The 18,054-nt window shown below is 34.7% G+C and overlaps 1 protein-coding gene across 2 annotated transcripts; it reads right to left on the bottom strand.

The window, feature by feature from the left end:
* Positions 1-41: 41 nt before the first annotated feature.
* LOC110103436 (ethylene-responsive transcription factor-like protein At4g13040) lies at positions 42-17,599 on the bottom strand. 2 transcript variants are annotated; one of them, XM_020832156.2, is made up of 7 exons: positions 17,376-17,599; positions 13,809-13,868; positions 13,126-13,256; positions 4,242-4,326; positions 1,356-1,536; positions 726-847; positions 42-646 (listed from the first exon to the last, which is right to left on the bottom strand). In XM_020832156.2, exons 2-7 carry the CDS (start codon positions 13,849-13,851, stop codon positions 507-509), a joined length of 702 nt encoding a protein of 233 aa, XP_020687815.1. In that variant the 5' UTR covers positions 13,852-13,868; positions 17,376-17,599; the 3' UTR covers positions 42-506. The 2 variants fall into 2 exon arrangements, with proteins under 2 accessions (XP_020687815.1, XP_020687817.1); XM_020832158.2 differs by lacking the exon at positions 17,376-17,599 and adding an exon at positions 17,134-17,282.
* Between the last annotated feature and the right edge of the window lie 455 nt (positions 17,600-18,054).

Genomic DNA, 18,054 nt, shown 5'->3' with positions numbered 1-18,054 from the left:
TACAAAATGTTTCAACTGGTTCAGTGCAACGGGGAAAGAAATAATTCAAAAAACTAAAAACCAAGTAAAAAAGTAGAATTATCCAATTACAGCCTCATATTGAATAGAAGAATGCCAAAAGCGTTCAGTAAATGCAGTTGATAAATGTTGTGAACCCTAGCTTGCCCTAATGGGAGCCCTTATACACACCCAAACAATGAAAAATGTAATCTAAACAAATTATTTGAACAACCCTCACTGTAAAAACAAGGGTTAACAACTGCTTCAAACTTGTATTCCCTCCAATCAATCATGGTGTTTCTAAAAGTGTAACTACTAATTACCCCATCTCAACTGTCCAGTTCACTTTGAGCGGCTGGGATTGAACCAACTGATCTCTTTCAAAGTAAGTGAGCTTTTAGTGAAATCAAACCCAAATACTCAAAAGTGAATTAGACAACTAAGATGAGAAACTTAAAGAGTATCTGAATCCCCATTAATTCTTTTCTCCTTAATGCCAAGGACGATCACAAGGCAGCGGTCTCCATCTCGCCATCATCGGACATCGACGACATGCCACCGGCGCCCTTCTCGGGCTCCATATCGCTACCCTGCGACTCGATCCCTAGCTTCTTTCTCCTTCCCACTCCAGCCCTTCTTTGGTGCTCTAATCAAAGGTGAAAACAAAAATCAAAATTTGAAAATGTAAATACATGCTTGCAATGAACACAAGCTTTTGCCATTACTTTTACTGGTGATGGCAGTGCGTGTCATGGCGAGGAACTCATCCCATTTATACTGGCTAAGTTCTTTTTTCTCCTCCTCTGACAGTTCAAAATTTGGTTCTCTGCCACACAGGAAAGCCGCTCTGCAAAGAATAAGGTTGCTAGCTAGTTATCAGACTGAGGAAACTTCTATAGGAGAAATCAGAGCTGCAGATTATTTGAAACAAATTCTTAATGAAGACGAAAAACAGAACTATGATGTATGAATCCTGCTAAAGATTTCCCGACATAATAATACTATGCTGTATTAAACCTGCTGATGATTTCACAACATATCGGTTGTTACAAATACAACTAGTAACTTTTCAGTTCTTATTCAAAATTTTCTACATTTCTACTTATGCTTCTTTTGGGACGTCTTTCTTACTGCTTCTTAAAATTAATTTTTGTACTAAAAAACTGCTTTAAGAAGCAGTAAGAAAGTCATCCCAAACGAAGCCTTGGCACACTAAAAGTATGAAATATAATGGAATAAAGCAATCAAAACTAAAAAATCAGTATGGAAGTTGCTTAGAAATAAGTATGAAAGATAATGGGGCCAAAAATAGTAATTATACTGATGCTTTGAAGGAAAATTGAATGGCCATGTACCTGTCATACAATCGGGCAGCTTCTTCTTGGGAACCAACAGTGCCCAAATGGATCTGTTTCTTGTCAACTTTAATTGCTGCTTGCCATTTCATATTTTTGAAATAAACTCCTCTCATTATGCATGGTTCTTGATCTTCATAGTACTTCCTCCGGTGTCTCCTTCTACGTTTGATTTCTTTACCTGCAAAGTGAATTTTTCATAACTGCAATAGAGAAGATAAACAAAACAAATTTACAGGAAAAATAAAGTGATATTGTAGTAGAATAAGATCATAAGTTATAAGTGAAAATAAGGTGTGCATGTAAAGAAAGGTCAGGATGGTCACTGCAAAGTTTGAGGATGCTGAGCAGGTTAAAAAAGATATTTAGACACTAAATCGTCGACAGAGACGACAACGCCCAATCAACAAAAAAATGAAATTGCCCATTAAAACTCTGATGATGACCGTGTTGACAGATAATCTAAACTAGAGGGGACCTCTAAATACTTGAAAATGCCACCCAAATGCCCATGAAAATTCTTAAATTCTAAAAATATCAAAACCTAAGATATTTAAAATTAAAATTAATAATCAAACATTTATACCCATCCACCATTTGCAACAGTTTGCCAAGGTGAATAAATATGAAAACTACTTCAGCTCACAAAGAGCTAATATCTATTCGAGAATATCATTAGGATTTATTCTCAATATGTATCTTTCTAGTAAGGACGTGACACGTGTCCTCTAACATGTGGTTTCGCGACTAAATGACGCCACTATATTACGGTCATGATATAGTTCGTATGTTCCCCAACAGCTCCAAATTATTGAGTAATGAATCTATAGGATATAATCGATAGAGCACAAAGCCCTCTATTAGCTAAGGTGGATTCAAATTTGTCCCATTAGACAAATATTCACCCCAGATCTATAAGGTACCTTTGGACAAAGCAACTCATGGCTACCGACAAGAATCCTTCTGTCAGGTTGGGTCGACTAACTGCTCTAAGTAGACTAGGGACCAGGATGACCCGAGATGACAGAACAATGGGATCTTGATCGGTTTATCATCATTTCCCCCACCATCCGTTTTAAGTGCAAGGTGTTGAATTTCCAATTTTAAATATTAAAATTTCAAATATCTAAACTTTGCTGCTACTATATGCCATATACCATGTATTTGTTTGACGACTAGCCTTAATCGAAAGTTCTCTCTCGTTATCGGGAGTAATTAATTATAGGAGCTTGCGCCTATAGGAAACCTGAACTCATATCATAAAGTCCTCGCAAAATGGGGGGAAATCTCTAGGCAGTAATATGCTGTCTGAAAATTCGCCTCGGAGCATACTCAATAAAACTCTCCATGATGACCCGAGAAGAGAAAGAAAGGGGTCCGCGGAGAGGCAGGGACGCAAATTTTCGGACCCCGCATAAGATTGTGAAGAAAGCGCTCAGGACTGCTGGAGGGAGAATGGCGAGGATGACTTGTAGTCAAGTTCAACTGGTTACACAAGAGTGCCTTAATCAACATCAGCCATGATTGGAAGAGAACCTTAACCAATTAGCAGAAACATGAAGATCCTCATTTAATGTAAAACCAAGATAGTCGGTGGAAAACAGATGTCCCACCACCATCAGTCATTGCCAATGGAAAGTGAAGGATTCCTAATCACAAGAAGCATTTCATTGCTACTCACAGAAGCATTCCAAAGAAGTGGCATTCAATCCACAGTTAGGAGCATGGAGAATGTTCTTAAGATTGCTTTCCAGCATTCAATGTGACGAGTGCTTTCCATATTCCATTTGGTCATACAAGAGAGATCATTAAATGAATAGTTGGAAGCACTATGAACATTTAGACCGTAAATTCATTCAACCACATCACCCCAATATGAGGATAGGTGAAACGTTATAATCACTATCCATGCTAACTACATAGGAACATAAGGAAACTACTAAGCATCAATATTTAAAAAATATATGTATATCATCTTATCACCAGTAAGTAGAATTTCAGTAACATCCTATACCATCTTACTTCAACTCTGCTAGAACAAAAGTAGCAGAAAAGCCTACAACAAGAACCATAATGCCAATGATAATTCCATGTTAATTTGTGGAGCCTAATTTTTAACCCACGAGAAATGTCTTCATCAAAGTAAGCCATTGATCGACCTTCATGGCAAGGTCATTGTATGGAGGGAATATTTGCGAGTTCTTTCATTAACTGTGTTATGAGAATTTCATTATATTTTTTACTTCCCTAATTTTTCTTACTGAAGGGATGGGCTGTCTATATGTTAAATATACATTGAAATCATAGTTAAATTTATAGTTGTGGCAACATGGTGTAGCATTATTTGGGCAAATTTGCTTAAAATTCTTAGTGTTTTGTGCATTAACCTTTTTTCTTTTTCTTTTTTCATTCTTGGAAATTGAATTAGGTCCTCCCAACATTCCCAGGTGGCATGGCAAATCAAGAATGAACATGCAATTTGAAGAAGCTTTCCAATGAGAAATATTATTGGTAAATCTTGCTAAGAGTACCTCACAAGCAAAAATAATACATCAATCATGTTATAACAAACACTATTTCTCATGAAAATGCATGGCTTGATCCCAAATAAAAAAACAAGGAGAATATTCCTAATCAAACAAAGTACCTACAAAAGGCAAAGTCATGGGCTTCAAAATACTACAAAAACCTTTGATTTCTATTATCTCAATGTATGCTTCCACAGATTGAATTAGAAGATTTTTATCTTTGAAACTTATCTGAGAGCATTAGTGATGACTTCTATTTAAATCAAAATCAGATAAAAATCATGGATCATCAAGCCCTCCTGAAAAACAGTAATTTGAGGCATGCAAACATAAAATACATTAGCAATGAAGAACTAGCCTGGAAAATAATTATTTGTTTCCAATTTTGGTGAGCGAAAAGAAGACACGGTTGAAGCTCCAAAGCTTGTTTCAGAGAGATTTACCTGAGAAAAGTACAAAAATTGAGAAAACGGATAGAATAAAGTCATATTATTGCAGTTGGTAAAAAAAAAAAAAAACAACATGAAAAACCTTTTTAATACAATTTCAAGCAAATGAACATCTTAATTTCGGGTGCAAAAGTAAATATTACATGCTGTATATGAAGGTTTTCAGGAAATAAGTCCTTTTTACATTACCTGAAATTCTTCAAGTTTCTGAGTAGTTCTCTAAATTTATAAAAAAATAATAAAAAAATAAATAAATAAAAAAACTGAAAAAGATTAAAAGCATAAGCAAATACAAGATTTGTGATTCAGAATATTATAGAAATCTGGATAAGCTTCAAGCTAAAACAACAATTTCAAGATCGACAAATCCTCTAATATTTAATAAAAATAAAAAGTTAATTTACTCAAAATTCAAAAACAAAAAATGTTTGGGATTGAATTCGGATTAAATTAGCTCAATATCCCTCAAAAAAATTAAAGAGCAAGCCGATAATTTTTTTTTAAGCAAAAGCAATTCAAAAGTAATGTCTGTGATCAAGAATCATTACAAACCAACAATTGAGCATGAAGACTATCACACAATCCTAATGCTAAATATGGTTTGAATATATAAAAATATTAATTAGAAACCAGCAAAAGCTGCATAAACAAAGCTGGCAACAGTTTAGTCTTGGAGGTCTTGATATTGACAGTCATCTATGTTAAGAAGAAACTTTGGAATAGCAAAGTTAAAAGGATTTAGATGTAGTAGTGCATTAGCCTTGAAAGTTCCAATGAAATAAGCAGCAAAACTGATGCAAATCGAAAAGTGATAGAAAACAGACACCACAGTGCAGGAAATTGCTGAATTTCAGCGAAATTCAGCAAGTTTTGTGCAGGAATTTAAAATTTATTAGGGAAAACAACGAGCAAGAGTCTCCAATTCAGCAAAAGAGCAAGAAAAACAGCAAACGATACAAAAATATTCAATTCACTCTTCAAATCTCTAGCCAAAGCCTAGAGCCCAAAAGCAAAACCCTAGATCTCAAATTCAGCCTCCAAATTCAAGATGAAACCCTAACCCTTACAAGAGAAACTAATTAAAGCAAAGAGGACAATTACAAAATCTCTAAACAGCCCTTAATTCAAAATTTTCCTCCCAAAGCAATGTTTAATTGAATTGTGGGCCCCACCTCTCTCTCTCTCTCTCCATGCTTCCACCCCCCTTTGGGTCCTCCGCCTGTAGACAAGAGCTGGTCCAATAGGGACCGGCTTAGCTGGTTCAGCCGACCCCCCTTGGGCCAGCCTAATAGAAAGTTACAACTGCTTCCACTTTCGTAATTGTAGCAATCAAAGTCTCCTTTTTTGGTTTCTTTGCCTGACTCCATAGCAACCAAGTGGCATCTTCCATATACTGGTTTTCTTAGGTGTCTTCTATGTTCTGATTGTCAATTTTCCTTTGCCATGCCCAGGAACTCTGCCCATGTCAAGACTTCCCTATGTTGAAATTCATGGAACCTATTGTATTTGATCAGATCTTGATGGATTTTAAATCGTTCATATATTTGGGTCATGTTATAAATTCGATCTCTAAGGCATGTAATACTTTCATTAAATGGTTAAATAAAATTCAATATTCCTTCCCAATACTTCTATCTTGATGGATGTGGATTCTTAAAGCAATTTGCAAGTCTTGACAACTAACTCCAAGGGTGAGACTCCTTGTGCCAATTTGAGATATTGACCTTTCACTTGTTGATTTGTAACATTATTCTTTCTTAAATACTTGTTTGATGATCGTGCCAGATTTTTTCAAGTATGAACTAAGTTACAATTCACCAAAACACTATATGAGGCTCTAATTAGATCTCTTCTTTGAGATGCAGTCTACATTTTGAAAAAAGAAGACAAGCATACCACTTATAAAAAAGAGTTATGAAAGTTATGTAGGCATAAAAAGACCAAGTGGTTGACCTTCTCTAATAGTTTAAAGCTTTTAGTAGAGAATGAGTTTGAGTCTTTGACTATTTATGTATTGAGCCCATGTTGGGTGCTACTTTGGTCCATATTCCCTAACAAATTATATGAGAGTTGAAGGTTCAATAAGGATTAAATGATTTTCGGTGTCTTTTATCATGGTTGAGCAAGGTTCAAAAGTGAGTGATTCACACAATTTCTCAACAAGGCTGAGTGGATTCTTGCTGCATGATAGTTTATAATGTTGAAAACAAGCCTTTCTTTAAGGGTAGATTGATAGCAAATGTAGAAGAGGTCTAATGTGAGGGAGAGATTGTTAAGACAAAAAAAAAAATAATAGAGTTTAATCCTGCATTGGGTGAGTTAAAAATAAGCTGGCATAAAAAAAACCAATTAGTTAGCCACATCTCATAAGTTTAAGCTTTTAGATTGAAAATGAATTTAATCATTGGTGTATCAAGATCAAAATTCAACTTTGACCCCCATTGGTTCATATTCCGTAGCATAATAAGATGGGGCATAAGAATTCATGCCTAATGATGTGGATGTCTGAGTCTATCATTGGCATCATCATTTGAGCTAACACAATTATTTGACACCATGAATGGTAACTGTTGAATATTTGAAAGTCAATGTTAGGGAAGTGAAGTATTTTTAGGAATAAAAGAAGAGATCGATTGTGATCTTTTCCAATAATTTTGTTTCCTAATTAGGAAATTTATTTTAGGAAAGTAATTTTAGAAATAAAAGGAGAGATCAATTGTGATCTTCTCCTATAATTATATTTCCTAATTTTCAGGATAGAATTATTCTCCAATTAGTTTTCTAAATTTTAAGAAATAATTAAGCTAGTTAGTTATTTCATTTATTAAATTTTGTTGGTATATATATGTAGATGTGGTGCTTGTTTTCAACAAGAAGAATAATAAATTAAAAAATTCTTTATGGTAACAAGGCTAATTTTTTGAACCCTAATCCCTTCAAGCCACCTCTCTCTAGCAGATTCTTACTAGCCATCTCTTCTTTGTTCCTCAAGCCGATTCTCTTTTGTCAATGTTTGTCTTACTGTTTTCTTTTATATTTTTAGCAACCCTATTTGTTCTTCTCCCTCATCTTCTTATTCGCAATATGAAATGACCTCATCATAAATATTCGACATCACAACACCAAAATCATGAAACAGTTGAAACATTCCAAACCTTGTGGCAATGATCTTCTGTTATTCTCATAACATGACACAAATTAAATAGTCATAATTATTTGGAGTGGTCACAATCTATGTTTCTATTCATTTGTGGAAAAGAAATGATGAGCATCTCACGAGAGCAGCAAACATGCTAGAGACTACAGATCTGGATTACAAAAAATGAAAGATTGAAAATAGCATGATCATGTCATGACTTATCAATTCACGAGCAAAGGCATGGGTGAAAATTTCTTGTTGTTTGGGAATGCAAAAGAACTATGGGATGCACTCTAAAAATACTTTAGAGTTGTTTCAAGTTGAATCAGTACTTCAAGACTTCTATCAAGGAGAACAGTCCATTACTCAATATTACAACACACTCATACGATATTGACAACAACTTGACTTATTCGACACTAACTCATGGGCATGTCCAAAAAATGCAGTAATGTACAAGCTGATTGTGGAAAAAAAAAGGATGTTCAAGCTTTTCTTAGGACTTAACAGGGAGTTGGATGATGTTCGAGGTTGAATAATGGGCACCTAAACCATTGTTCAATCTTAGGGAGGCTTTCTCAGAGGTTAGGTGTAAAGAAAGTAGAAAGAAAGTAATGATGAAATCTAAGGTGTTACCCAAATCAATGTTGGATGCATCTGCCCTTGCTTTTCGATCATCGAACAATAATAGTGGAGATTGTCATAAATGGGAAAGGTCTTGGTGTAATTACTATAAGAAACCAGATCATTGCAAGGAGACTTGCTGGAAGCTCCAAGACAATCTAGCTAATTGGAAGCCAACGCCACAGTTCAATAGAGACAGCAAAGTACATATGGCTTCCAACTCTGAGAGTGCTCATGTTCCCGAGCCTAACCCATTCAGCAAAAAGCAGATGGATTGCTGCATAAGCTTTTTAGTCAAGTTGAACTACTGGGATAGGTTTGGTTGCTAAAATAAATTTACATATTAACTTCACTACTAACAGAGGAAAAATAAGGTCGTGGATAGTCAACACTGATGCTTCTAATCACATGATAGGAAATGATGCCCTTCTCTAAAATTATAAGCCAAGTTGTGGTCACTCGTTCATCCATATTGCTGATGGTTCAAATTATAAGATTGTTGGAACATAACACATCCAAATTACTAAAGAGTTTTATCTCAACTCTATCATCCATGTTTCAAACTTGAATTGTAATCGTTTGTCCATTAGCAAATTGTCTCATAACCATCATGTGTTACTAAAATTTATCCAAACTTATAGGCTTTTCAAGACTTGAAATCAGGGAAGATGATTGGTAGTGTTAAATTGTGCTCTGAGCTCTTATCTCCTCTCTTGTGACAAATCCTCAAATCAAGTTTCGCAAGCAAGTTGTATTCACTCTCAGAGTCTATAAAAATCTTTCAATTCTATGTCCAATTTTAATGTCAATAAAGATAGTGAAATTATATTATTACACTCTCGTCTTAGTCATCCTAGCTTTCTGTATCTTACAAAATTATTTACCAAATTATCTTTCAATTCTATTTCCAATTTTAATAGGTTTGGTTGCTAAAATAAATTTACATATTAACTTCACTACTAATAGAGGAAAAATAGGGTCGTGGATAGTCGACACTGATGCTTCTAATCACATGATAGGAAATGATGCCCTTCTCCAAAATTACAAGCCAAGTTGTGGTCACTCGTTCATCCATATTGCTGATGGTTCAAATTCTAAAATTGTTGGAACAGAACACATCCAAATTACTAAAGAGTTTTATCTCAACTCTATCATCCATATTTCAAACTTGGATTGTAATCGTTTGTCCATTAGCAAATTGTCTCATAACCTTCATGTGTTACTAAAATTTATCCAAACTTACAGGCTTTTCAAGACTTGAAATCAGGGAAGATGATTGGTAGTGTTAAATTGTGCTCTGAGCTCTATCTCCTCTCTTGTGACAAATCCTCAAATCAAGTTTCGCAAGCAAGTTGTATTCACTCTCAGTATCTATAAAAATCTTTCAATTCTATGTCCAATTTTAATGTCAATAAAGATAGTGAAATTATATTATCACACTCTCGTCTTAGTCATCCTAGCTTTCTGTATCTTACCAAATTATTTATCATCAAAAGTCCAGCATATTTTCATTGTGAAACTTATCAGATTGTAAAACATACTCGAACAGTATATCCTCAAATTCCATACAAACCTTTAACTATCTTTTCTTTGATCCATAGTGATGTGTGGGGTCCCTCTAGGATAAACAATATTTCTAACACTCAATGATTTGTAACATTTGTTGTTGATCATACAATGATAATTCAGATTTTTCTTATGAAAGAAAAGTCTGAGGTTAGGAACATTTTTCAAATCTTTAATCTTATGGTTCAAAATCAATTCAACTCTAGAATTCGGTACTCAAGTTAGACAATGTTAGGGAATACTTCACTAGTAGTCTTAATAGCTACCTTCAGAAGCATGAGATTATCCACATAAGTTGTTACATTGACACCCCTCAACAAAATAGGATGGTTAAATGCATGAATAAACATCTCTTGGAGGTTGCCTTGTGTCTTATGTTTTTCTCTAATGTTCCAAATTATTTCTGAGGGGAAGTCATTCTCACAGTTACATATTTGATCAATTGTATGCCATCTAGAGTCCTTGATTTTTAATCTCCAAGTCAGCTTCTTCTATCAAATTTTCTTCACACATGTGCAGCTTCAACTGATTTATCTCTCAAGATATTTGGTTGCACGACATTTGTTCATGTGTATCCTCAACAGCGTAGCAAATTTGATCCTAGAGCCAATAAGTGTATTTTTCTAAGGTACTCTCTAACTCAAAAATGGTACAAATGTTATACTCCAACCAACAAAAGATTTTACATCATCATGGATATCTCTTTCTTTGAACATATGTCCTTCTATCCCAAATCTCATGTTGAGAGTTCTTTTTTAAGTCCATGCCTTTTCCCACTCAAAGTCACAAAGTTCTTCTCAACCTAAGCTTGTGCCCAAAGACTATACTGAATACTTGTCCACACCCGAGGCTATTCAGTCATCAGTCCAGTCTACAAATATTTCTACTCCTGTGCCCACTCAATCTATGACTCCACAACTTGCTAATGAGAATTTTCAAGTCTACATCAGGAGGAAGAAACGACATAAGTTAGAGCATGGATCACAGCCAGCATGCGGCCAAGATTTTAACTTAATTTCAAGTTCATCTGAAGAAAACATAGGCATGAAAAATGTTGGAAATGTGCCCATTCCCAAAATTGATGGCTCTACCATGCCAATTGCATTGAGGAAGGGTGTTAGGAGATGTACATGTTATCCAATTGAGAATTCTGTTACTTATAGAGGACTATTGACATCTTACAAAATATTTGCTACTTCTCTTGATGATATTCACGTTCCTAGCACAATAAAGAAGCATTACAAAATTTAGGTCAAAGAAGGCAGTACAAGATAAGATTGATGCACTTGAAAAGAATAGAACATGGACCATTACTGATTTTCCAGCTAGAGAAATGCCCGTTGGGTGTAAGTGGATTTTCACTATAAAGTACAAAGCAGATGAATCACTTGAGAGATTCAAGGCTCGGTTGGAAAATAGAGGATTTACACAATCCTAAGGGATAGAACTATCAAGAAACTTTTGCTCCTATCACAAATCTTAATAGTATTATAATTCTTCTCCTATTGGTTGTCAGCTATAATTGGTAATTGCAACAACTAGACATAAAAAAATGTCATTCTAAATGGTGACCTTAAAGAGGAAGTATGCATGGAAATACCTCCTAGTTTTGAAAAATGTATGGCAAAAAATTAGGTTTGCAAACTCAAGAAGTCCTTATACGGGCTTAAACAATCTCCTCGAGCATGATCTAACAAATTCATAAAGGCTGTTTTGAAGGTAGGCTATATACAGGATCAAGCTAATCAGTTGTCAAGAAATTTCATGCTGGTAAAATTGCTATATTGATAGTCTATGTCAATGATATTCTTCTATCCGGGAATGATATAGAGGAATTACAAATTTTGAATAAGTATTTGTCAGAAGAGTTGGAAGTTAAAGATCTTGAAAATCTTAAATACTTGGAATAGAAGTGGCTAGATCAAGAAAGAACATTGTTGTTTCTCAAAGAAAAAATATTCTAAATCTTCTTAAGGAGGCTGATATGCTTGGATGCAAAGCTATTGATACTCCTATGAACAAGCAAAATAAATTAGCCACCGAGAAAGAAAGTATGTCTATAGGCAGTGGCAAATATAAGAGACTTGTTGGTCGTTTGATCTATCTTTCAAAGACTTCGCCAAATAATGATTTTGCAGTGAATATTATAAGTCAATTCATGCACAATCGTACAAAAAAACACATTGAAGCAATCTAAGTGATTCTTAGATACTTGAAGATGACACCAGGAAAAAGTCAATTCTTCAAAAAGGCATAGAATAATAACACTGAAGTGTATTCAGAGGAAGATTGGGCAAGAAATATCATTAACAGACTGTCAACTTCTCGGTACTTTTCTTTTGTCTGGGGTAATCTTGTTACCTAGAGGAATGGAAGCAATTAGTGGTTGTCAGAAGTAGTGCAAAAGCTGGGTATAGAGCACTTACACAAAGAATTTGTGAATGAATTTGGAAAAAACGTGTTCTTAGTAAACTAGAACCAATGATTTCATCTCCTATTATGATGACGTGTGATAATCAAGCAGCTATCATTATAGCTAAGAATCTCGTGCATCATGACAGGACTAAACACGTTGAAATTGATAGACATTTCATCACAGAGCAGGTGACTAGTCGGACTGTCAAATTAAAATACATCCCTACCAAGAAACAAATTGCAAAAATCACCAAAGCTCTACCTATACCAAACTTTGAAGACTTAATTTGTAAGCTTAGATTATATTATACATATTCTTCAACTTGAGGGAGATTATTGAATATTTGAAAGTCAAAGTTGGAGAATTTATTTTATGAAAGTATTTTTAGGAATAAAAAGAGAGATTGATTCTGATTCTCTCCTATGATTTTGTTTCCTTAATTAGGGGATTTATTTTATGAAAGTAATTTTAGGAATAAAATGAGAGATCAATTGTGATCTTCTCCTACGATTTTATTTCCTAATTTTTAGAAAAAAAATTATTCTCCTATGCTTATGTTTCCTAAATTTTAGAAAATAATTAAGCTAGTTATTTCCTTTATTAGACAGTAATTTTAGGAATAAAAGGAGAAATCACTTATAACATTCCTTCTTCCCCTTCTCTGTATTTTCCCGGACAAGTGCTGTTTTCCTGCTGTAAACAGCAGAAATCTGCTGTTTTCCTGCTGTGGGCAGCCATTTGGCTGCTGTTGGTTCGCCGATTTTGGATAGGTTGCTTGTGAATACAAGCACTTCCTATCATTGTGCAGCCATGGGCATTTCATCTTCCATTTCAAACGCTTGTATATTGATGGGAAATATCCGTGCAAGGGAAGAAACAACAGTGAAAACAACAGTGAAAATAACAGTAAGCTGGAAAAAGGATATTGCTCAAGATCACCATTTTTATAACTATTGAGTACAAGCAGAAATAATTTAAAAAATCCAAATGCAGAACATAAAAAAAAAATTATTAAAGATAGGTATAATAAAAATAGGTTTATACTTACTGGCTTTTCATGATTTGAAGCAACTGAAGGCATGGGATGAATGCTGAAAGGCTTAACATTTTTATTAAGATTTTCGACAGTATTACTGCCCTCGATTGGTCCAGGCAACTCAACTGGAATGGAGTTTTTTCCTGAAAAAAAATATTAAACCATTTTCTGAGCTGATTAAAATTTATAGGACAACCTGAAATTTTGATAAGTATTGAGAACTTATCAAAAGCTGACCCTAATTTCTTGATAAGAAAACCTCATTGGTGTTAGGATAACCAACAGAGAAGGTTTTCATCAGCCTCATCAGTCTCATGGTCTTTATTTTTAAATCAATATCTTCCATTACCATTCATGGTGTAATTATGGCTTTGTTTGGGACGGCTTTCTCATTGCTTCCTAAAACTGTTTTTTAGTATACAAATTTTAATTTTTTACTAAAAAGCTGTTTTAAGAAGCAGTGAAAAAGCGGACCCAAACGAAGCCTAAATAAAATAAAAACAGTAAAGGCTTAAGCGAAAAACTATTAAAAAAATAGTTATCAAAATGTCATTCTAATAAAGGAAATGAGCATAAACACAGTAAGTTTTGTACCAGAGCTTATATAATTGTATATCTATACATAATATATTTTTCCTATAATCTATATTATTTATATACACTCGAGTAAAATTGCACAGTGTTAATGAACATACCAGAACAGAGCCCCAACAATCTGCGTCTCCTAATGCTAACCATGGTTCACAGCAGTGTACCTATGTAAAAAGGTAAAATCATTAAGCAAAATAACTATTATATCTGAATGAACAAAATCTCATGAATAATTAGAAATAAAAGAAGGAGCTTATGAGCTCGGATTAATCTGAGGTGCAATAAGTAGATTCACTGGAAATCAATTCATCTTCCAATTATGATGATAGCACATATGCTTGAGGTAAATTCATTGGCACAAACCACATATAATAACCACCTGGAACAATTCTGATCAGATTTTAACGAACCCTTCGTTATCTCAACATCCGGTCGGATTCTATTTAAACTTTGGGAATCTCAATCCATTAGCAGCATAAGAGGCTTTTTCCTCAATTTTTCTCGGATTCAGTAATTGATTTCCAGTGAATCCGGAATGTAATCTTTACATTACTAATTCGTGAGATGACATCAAGGATCTGATAGGAAGTACTTGAGTTCACAAGTAACTGCAAGGGTAATACTTGAGTTCGCAAGCAAACCTAACAAGATTTGGTGGAAAACAGTGAAGATAACTGCTGTTTCAAGCAGTCAAACAGCAAATGATACAAGTTTCTTCAATTCGAGAAGAATAAACAACTCTCCAAATCTCTAACCAAGCCTAGAGTCCCAGAACACAAACCCTAGATCTCAAATTCTTTTCCAAATTCAAGATGAAAACCAAATTCTATCATTCGCCCCTAATTAAAGCAAAAGGAGACATACAAAATCCCTAAACAGCCCTCTAATTCAAATTTCCCTCCTAAACACCCATTACATTAATTGTTTGGGCCCACTAGGCCATCCGCCCCCCTCTCCCTTGGTTCAGCCCTCCCCTGGGCCGGCAGCAGTAAACCTGAACCGGTTCCAACCGGACTAACAGGATCCCATGGATCCAAGGATCCATGAGGTGGCAATGGAAAAGAAGGAATATAGCAAGGTGGAAGTTGGAATCCATGGAGCTAGCTGGCGAGCTAGCTTAGAGCCAGCAATCCGTGGAATGACACTGATATGGGAGTGGTGGACGCTGAGTCAAAGAACTAAAAGGATGAATGCAACCTGGGCTGGATGTTTCTCGCAGTATTGTATTGCTCTTCTCTACCATATTAGAGGCAACACAACTAAATAAGCTCTTCTCCCTCAACTCTAAATGTAATAACTTCAAACATTTAATCTGAATGGATGAAAATTCCTGTCACTCACATCCACTAAATGCATCGAAAATATTGTCCTGCCATGTCAAGAGATTGTGATCACACGATATAATTTTTGTTTCCCTTCTATCAGCTAAAATATATCACAGAGACAAGGACCTTTCCATTTAAGGCTGAGATCTCTACATTAGTAATTCAACAAGTATTGGATCAAATATGATGTTATCGATATTTTCCATCAACATGAAAACTGATATGCCTATTACCTATTCAATGAAGATAAAGAAGATAAAGCTACATTGCGTGGTTCTCTAAAAAGGACAACAGATGCATGCACATCATATGCTGAAACTCAAAGCCTATAAGTCAAAATACTGAACAAATATTTTCAAAAAAAAAAAACTTTTGCTTTCCATTACAGGTCTTCCTCGGCAAAATATTCAGGTTGCCTTATTACTAACATTGAATGCCATAGATTTCGTTTTGGAAACAGACTCTAGACTGCATTTTGTTAGGCTTGTGTACATCATAGAGCTTCCACACTAGCAAGAACCTAGCGAGCTAGTTTTCCAAACTATTGTTCCTCTTAGATATGCAATCATGATCATACTAAAGTTTCTCTCTAGGCATTTATTTCCATAAATAAACCATAGGAGTTCATAACTAAATAAGGAATGATAGACTAAATATGAGTCATTGTATACTTTTTACTCATTTAATATTTTTTGTTCTAGCAGGATAACTAAGCAGCTAAAAGCAATAAAGGGCACAAGTCATAAAATTAACATCATATAACTAATATGAGATGCATCACACTAAATCATGCCTCTATTCAAGAAACTACCATCTTTATGGTTGATGTCAAGATTATTTGCAAACTTAAGCTTCATTTGGAACGGCTTTCTTACTGCTTCTTAAAGCAGCTTTTTAATAAAAAAAAATGTAATTATTGCACTAGAAATTTGCCTTTAAAAACGGTAAAAAAAAACAGTCCCAAATGAATCCTTAAAGTTCAACAAACATTAAATTCTGAAGAATGAGAATATAACAATATATACATATAACATGTTTCCATTAATAAAAAAATTTATTAAATAAATAAAAAAAAACATTTTAGCTCTCATATGAGAATTTTGTTGCATAAGTATGTTCTTAAGCATCGAAAAAAACTCATTTTCAAGCGGCGAATAATCTAAAAAGGAGAAGATAACTAAACACAACATAAAAAATCAAAGAGAACCATAAATAAAGGGCTTCAAATAAAAGCAGAGATAGAGCAACACCATCACCTGCCAAAAACAAGACAAATTTCACAAGACGGGCATTTCAAAAGATATAAGCAAGGATGACAGGAACAAAAGCTTTAAAAGATGCAACTATTTCCCATAAAGTCAGTGATCTAAAATGTTAAAAACAGCCAAAGCTTTTTCTTCAATATTCATAAATAATACATCAAGAAATGAGGAATACTGCACATTGAACAGCAAATCAAGCAGAGAGACGAAGAAGGGTAAAATTACTGAAGCTTGACAATGGTGTCGAATAAAGAATAAAATGCGTACATGGGAGGTGCCCCACACAGAGAGTTTTCTGTCATAATCAAAGGCCAAAATTCAAATGATTAGAAATTTTTTTTCATTTCAGCGACTGATAAATTATGTTGAAGAACACAAGAAACCAAGCCACAACAGTGTGGCGAGGGTTCTACAAAATCTCCCACCAATTCACTGTTCCTCTTAATGATTCCATCCAATCACCTATCAACCTAAATTCTTAAACCATCAACAAGCAAACCAAACGTTCAACAGTTCAGAAACATTAACAACGTTCGAGACTTTCAGTTTTCTCTGACAACAAGAACAAGAAACAAAAAAGATAGAATTTTTAGCTTCCAGATTCTGCCTCAGAAAATTCAAAGCAGAAAGATTAATCAACCAACCTAAATTGCATCCCACATAAAAAATTCTGCCCAATAATCAAAACTAAGGTGGCGGCCACCCAAAACACTCAAAAAAAAAAAAAACCTCAAATAGGAAACGAAGTGGTGGCAGAATCATCACCACCACCTTATAACAACCGGTAATCAAGCATCGAGTAACAAAATACACAATACAAAGACCCTTTTAAATCCACCAACCGCCGGAATCTCCTAAAATCCAATCCCCTTCTCCGCGAACGCCGATCAAATCCGCCACCTTTGAAAAGAAAATCAACAATCTTCCAACAAAATCCATCTCCTCGAATCATTGCCCATAAGCAGAGCCTAAGCATTCCAATACAGAGCAAAAACCCAACTTCCAAAACATGTGCGACACTAAGATGAAAGGAAAAGAGAAAAAAGGAGATTACTTAAGGGACCAAGGCGAATAAAGACCACACCTTTCTTAAAGAGCGCAACGGCGGAAGGTGGCCGAGGAACCCCGAGGTTGACCGGCGGAGGAGCTTAAGAAGAAGCAGACTTAGCATCCACCAACTTCTCTCTCTCCCCCTGTCTCTCTCTCTCTCTTCGTTAATACGCTTCTTTCTTCTAACCTCCTACCGCTCTCCACTGCTCGTTCCGTCCTTTCTTGTGGGGTTGGAAGGGATAGGGGACGTATGTTTTGCGTTGTTTTCTGCTCCCATCTCTTCTCCCAACTTTACCCCTGCCGATCTTCTTCATAATTTCCATAATATTCGAGTAAAATTGCAATTTTAACTGGAAAGAAATCACGATGTTGCCGCCAGCACCGATAGGCAATAGTGCCATAGTGGGATAAAAATCTTTAGAATTGTTTTTATTATTATTATTATTTTAATTATAAGAATTTTTGTTCAATTTCCTATCAAGAGTTCTAAACAAATTTTATAGAAAATATTCTTCTAATAAAAAATTATTAAGCGCATTATTGGAGACCACTTTCTTGTTATTTTTTAAAATAACTTTTCAATAAAAAAAATTTTTGAGCTAAAATTTTTGTACTTAAAACTTATTTTAGAAATCAATAAAAAGTTGTCCTGATAAATGTTTCATTTTGGATAATTTTCTACACTCTTTCTTAAAGCACTTTTTAGTAAAAAA

Source organism: Dendrobium catenatum, unplaced genomic scaffold (assembly GCF_001605985.2).
Source record: "Dendrobium catenatum unplaced genomic scaffold, ASM160598v2 fragScaff_scaffold_466, whole genome shotgun sequence".
Classification (NCBI taxonomy): domain Eukaryota; kingdom Viridiplantae; phylum Streptophyta; class Magnoliopsida; order Asparagales; family Orchidaceae; genus Dendrobium; species Dendrobium catenatum.
The sequence above is the reverse complement of the archived record's forward strand: the minus strand, read 5'-3'. Positions and strand labels throughout refer to the sequence as shown.

Coding starts and splice junctions, on each gene's coding strand:
- LOC110103436 (XM_020832156.2), bottom strand. CDS start 13,851: ATGGTTAGCATTAGGAGACGCAGATTGTTGGGGCTCTGTTCTG. Junction 1,537..4,241: donor AACAAATAATTATTTTCCAG/GCTAGTTCTTCA, acceptor TTCACTTTGCAG/GTAAAGAAATCAAACGTAGA. Junction 647..725: donor CACTGCCATCACCAGTAAAA/GTAATGGCAAAA, acceptor ACCTTTGATTAG/AGCACCAAAGAAGGGCTGGA.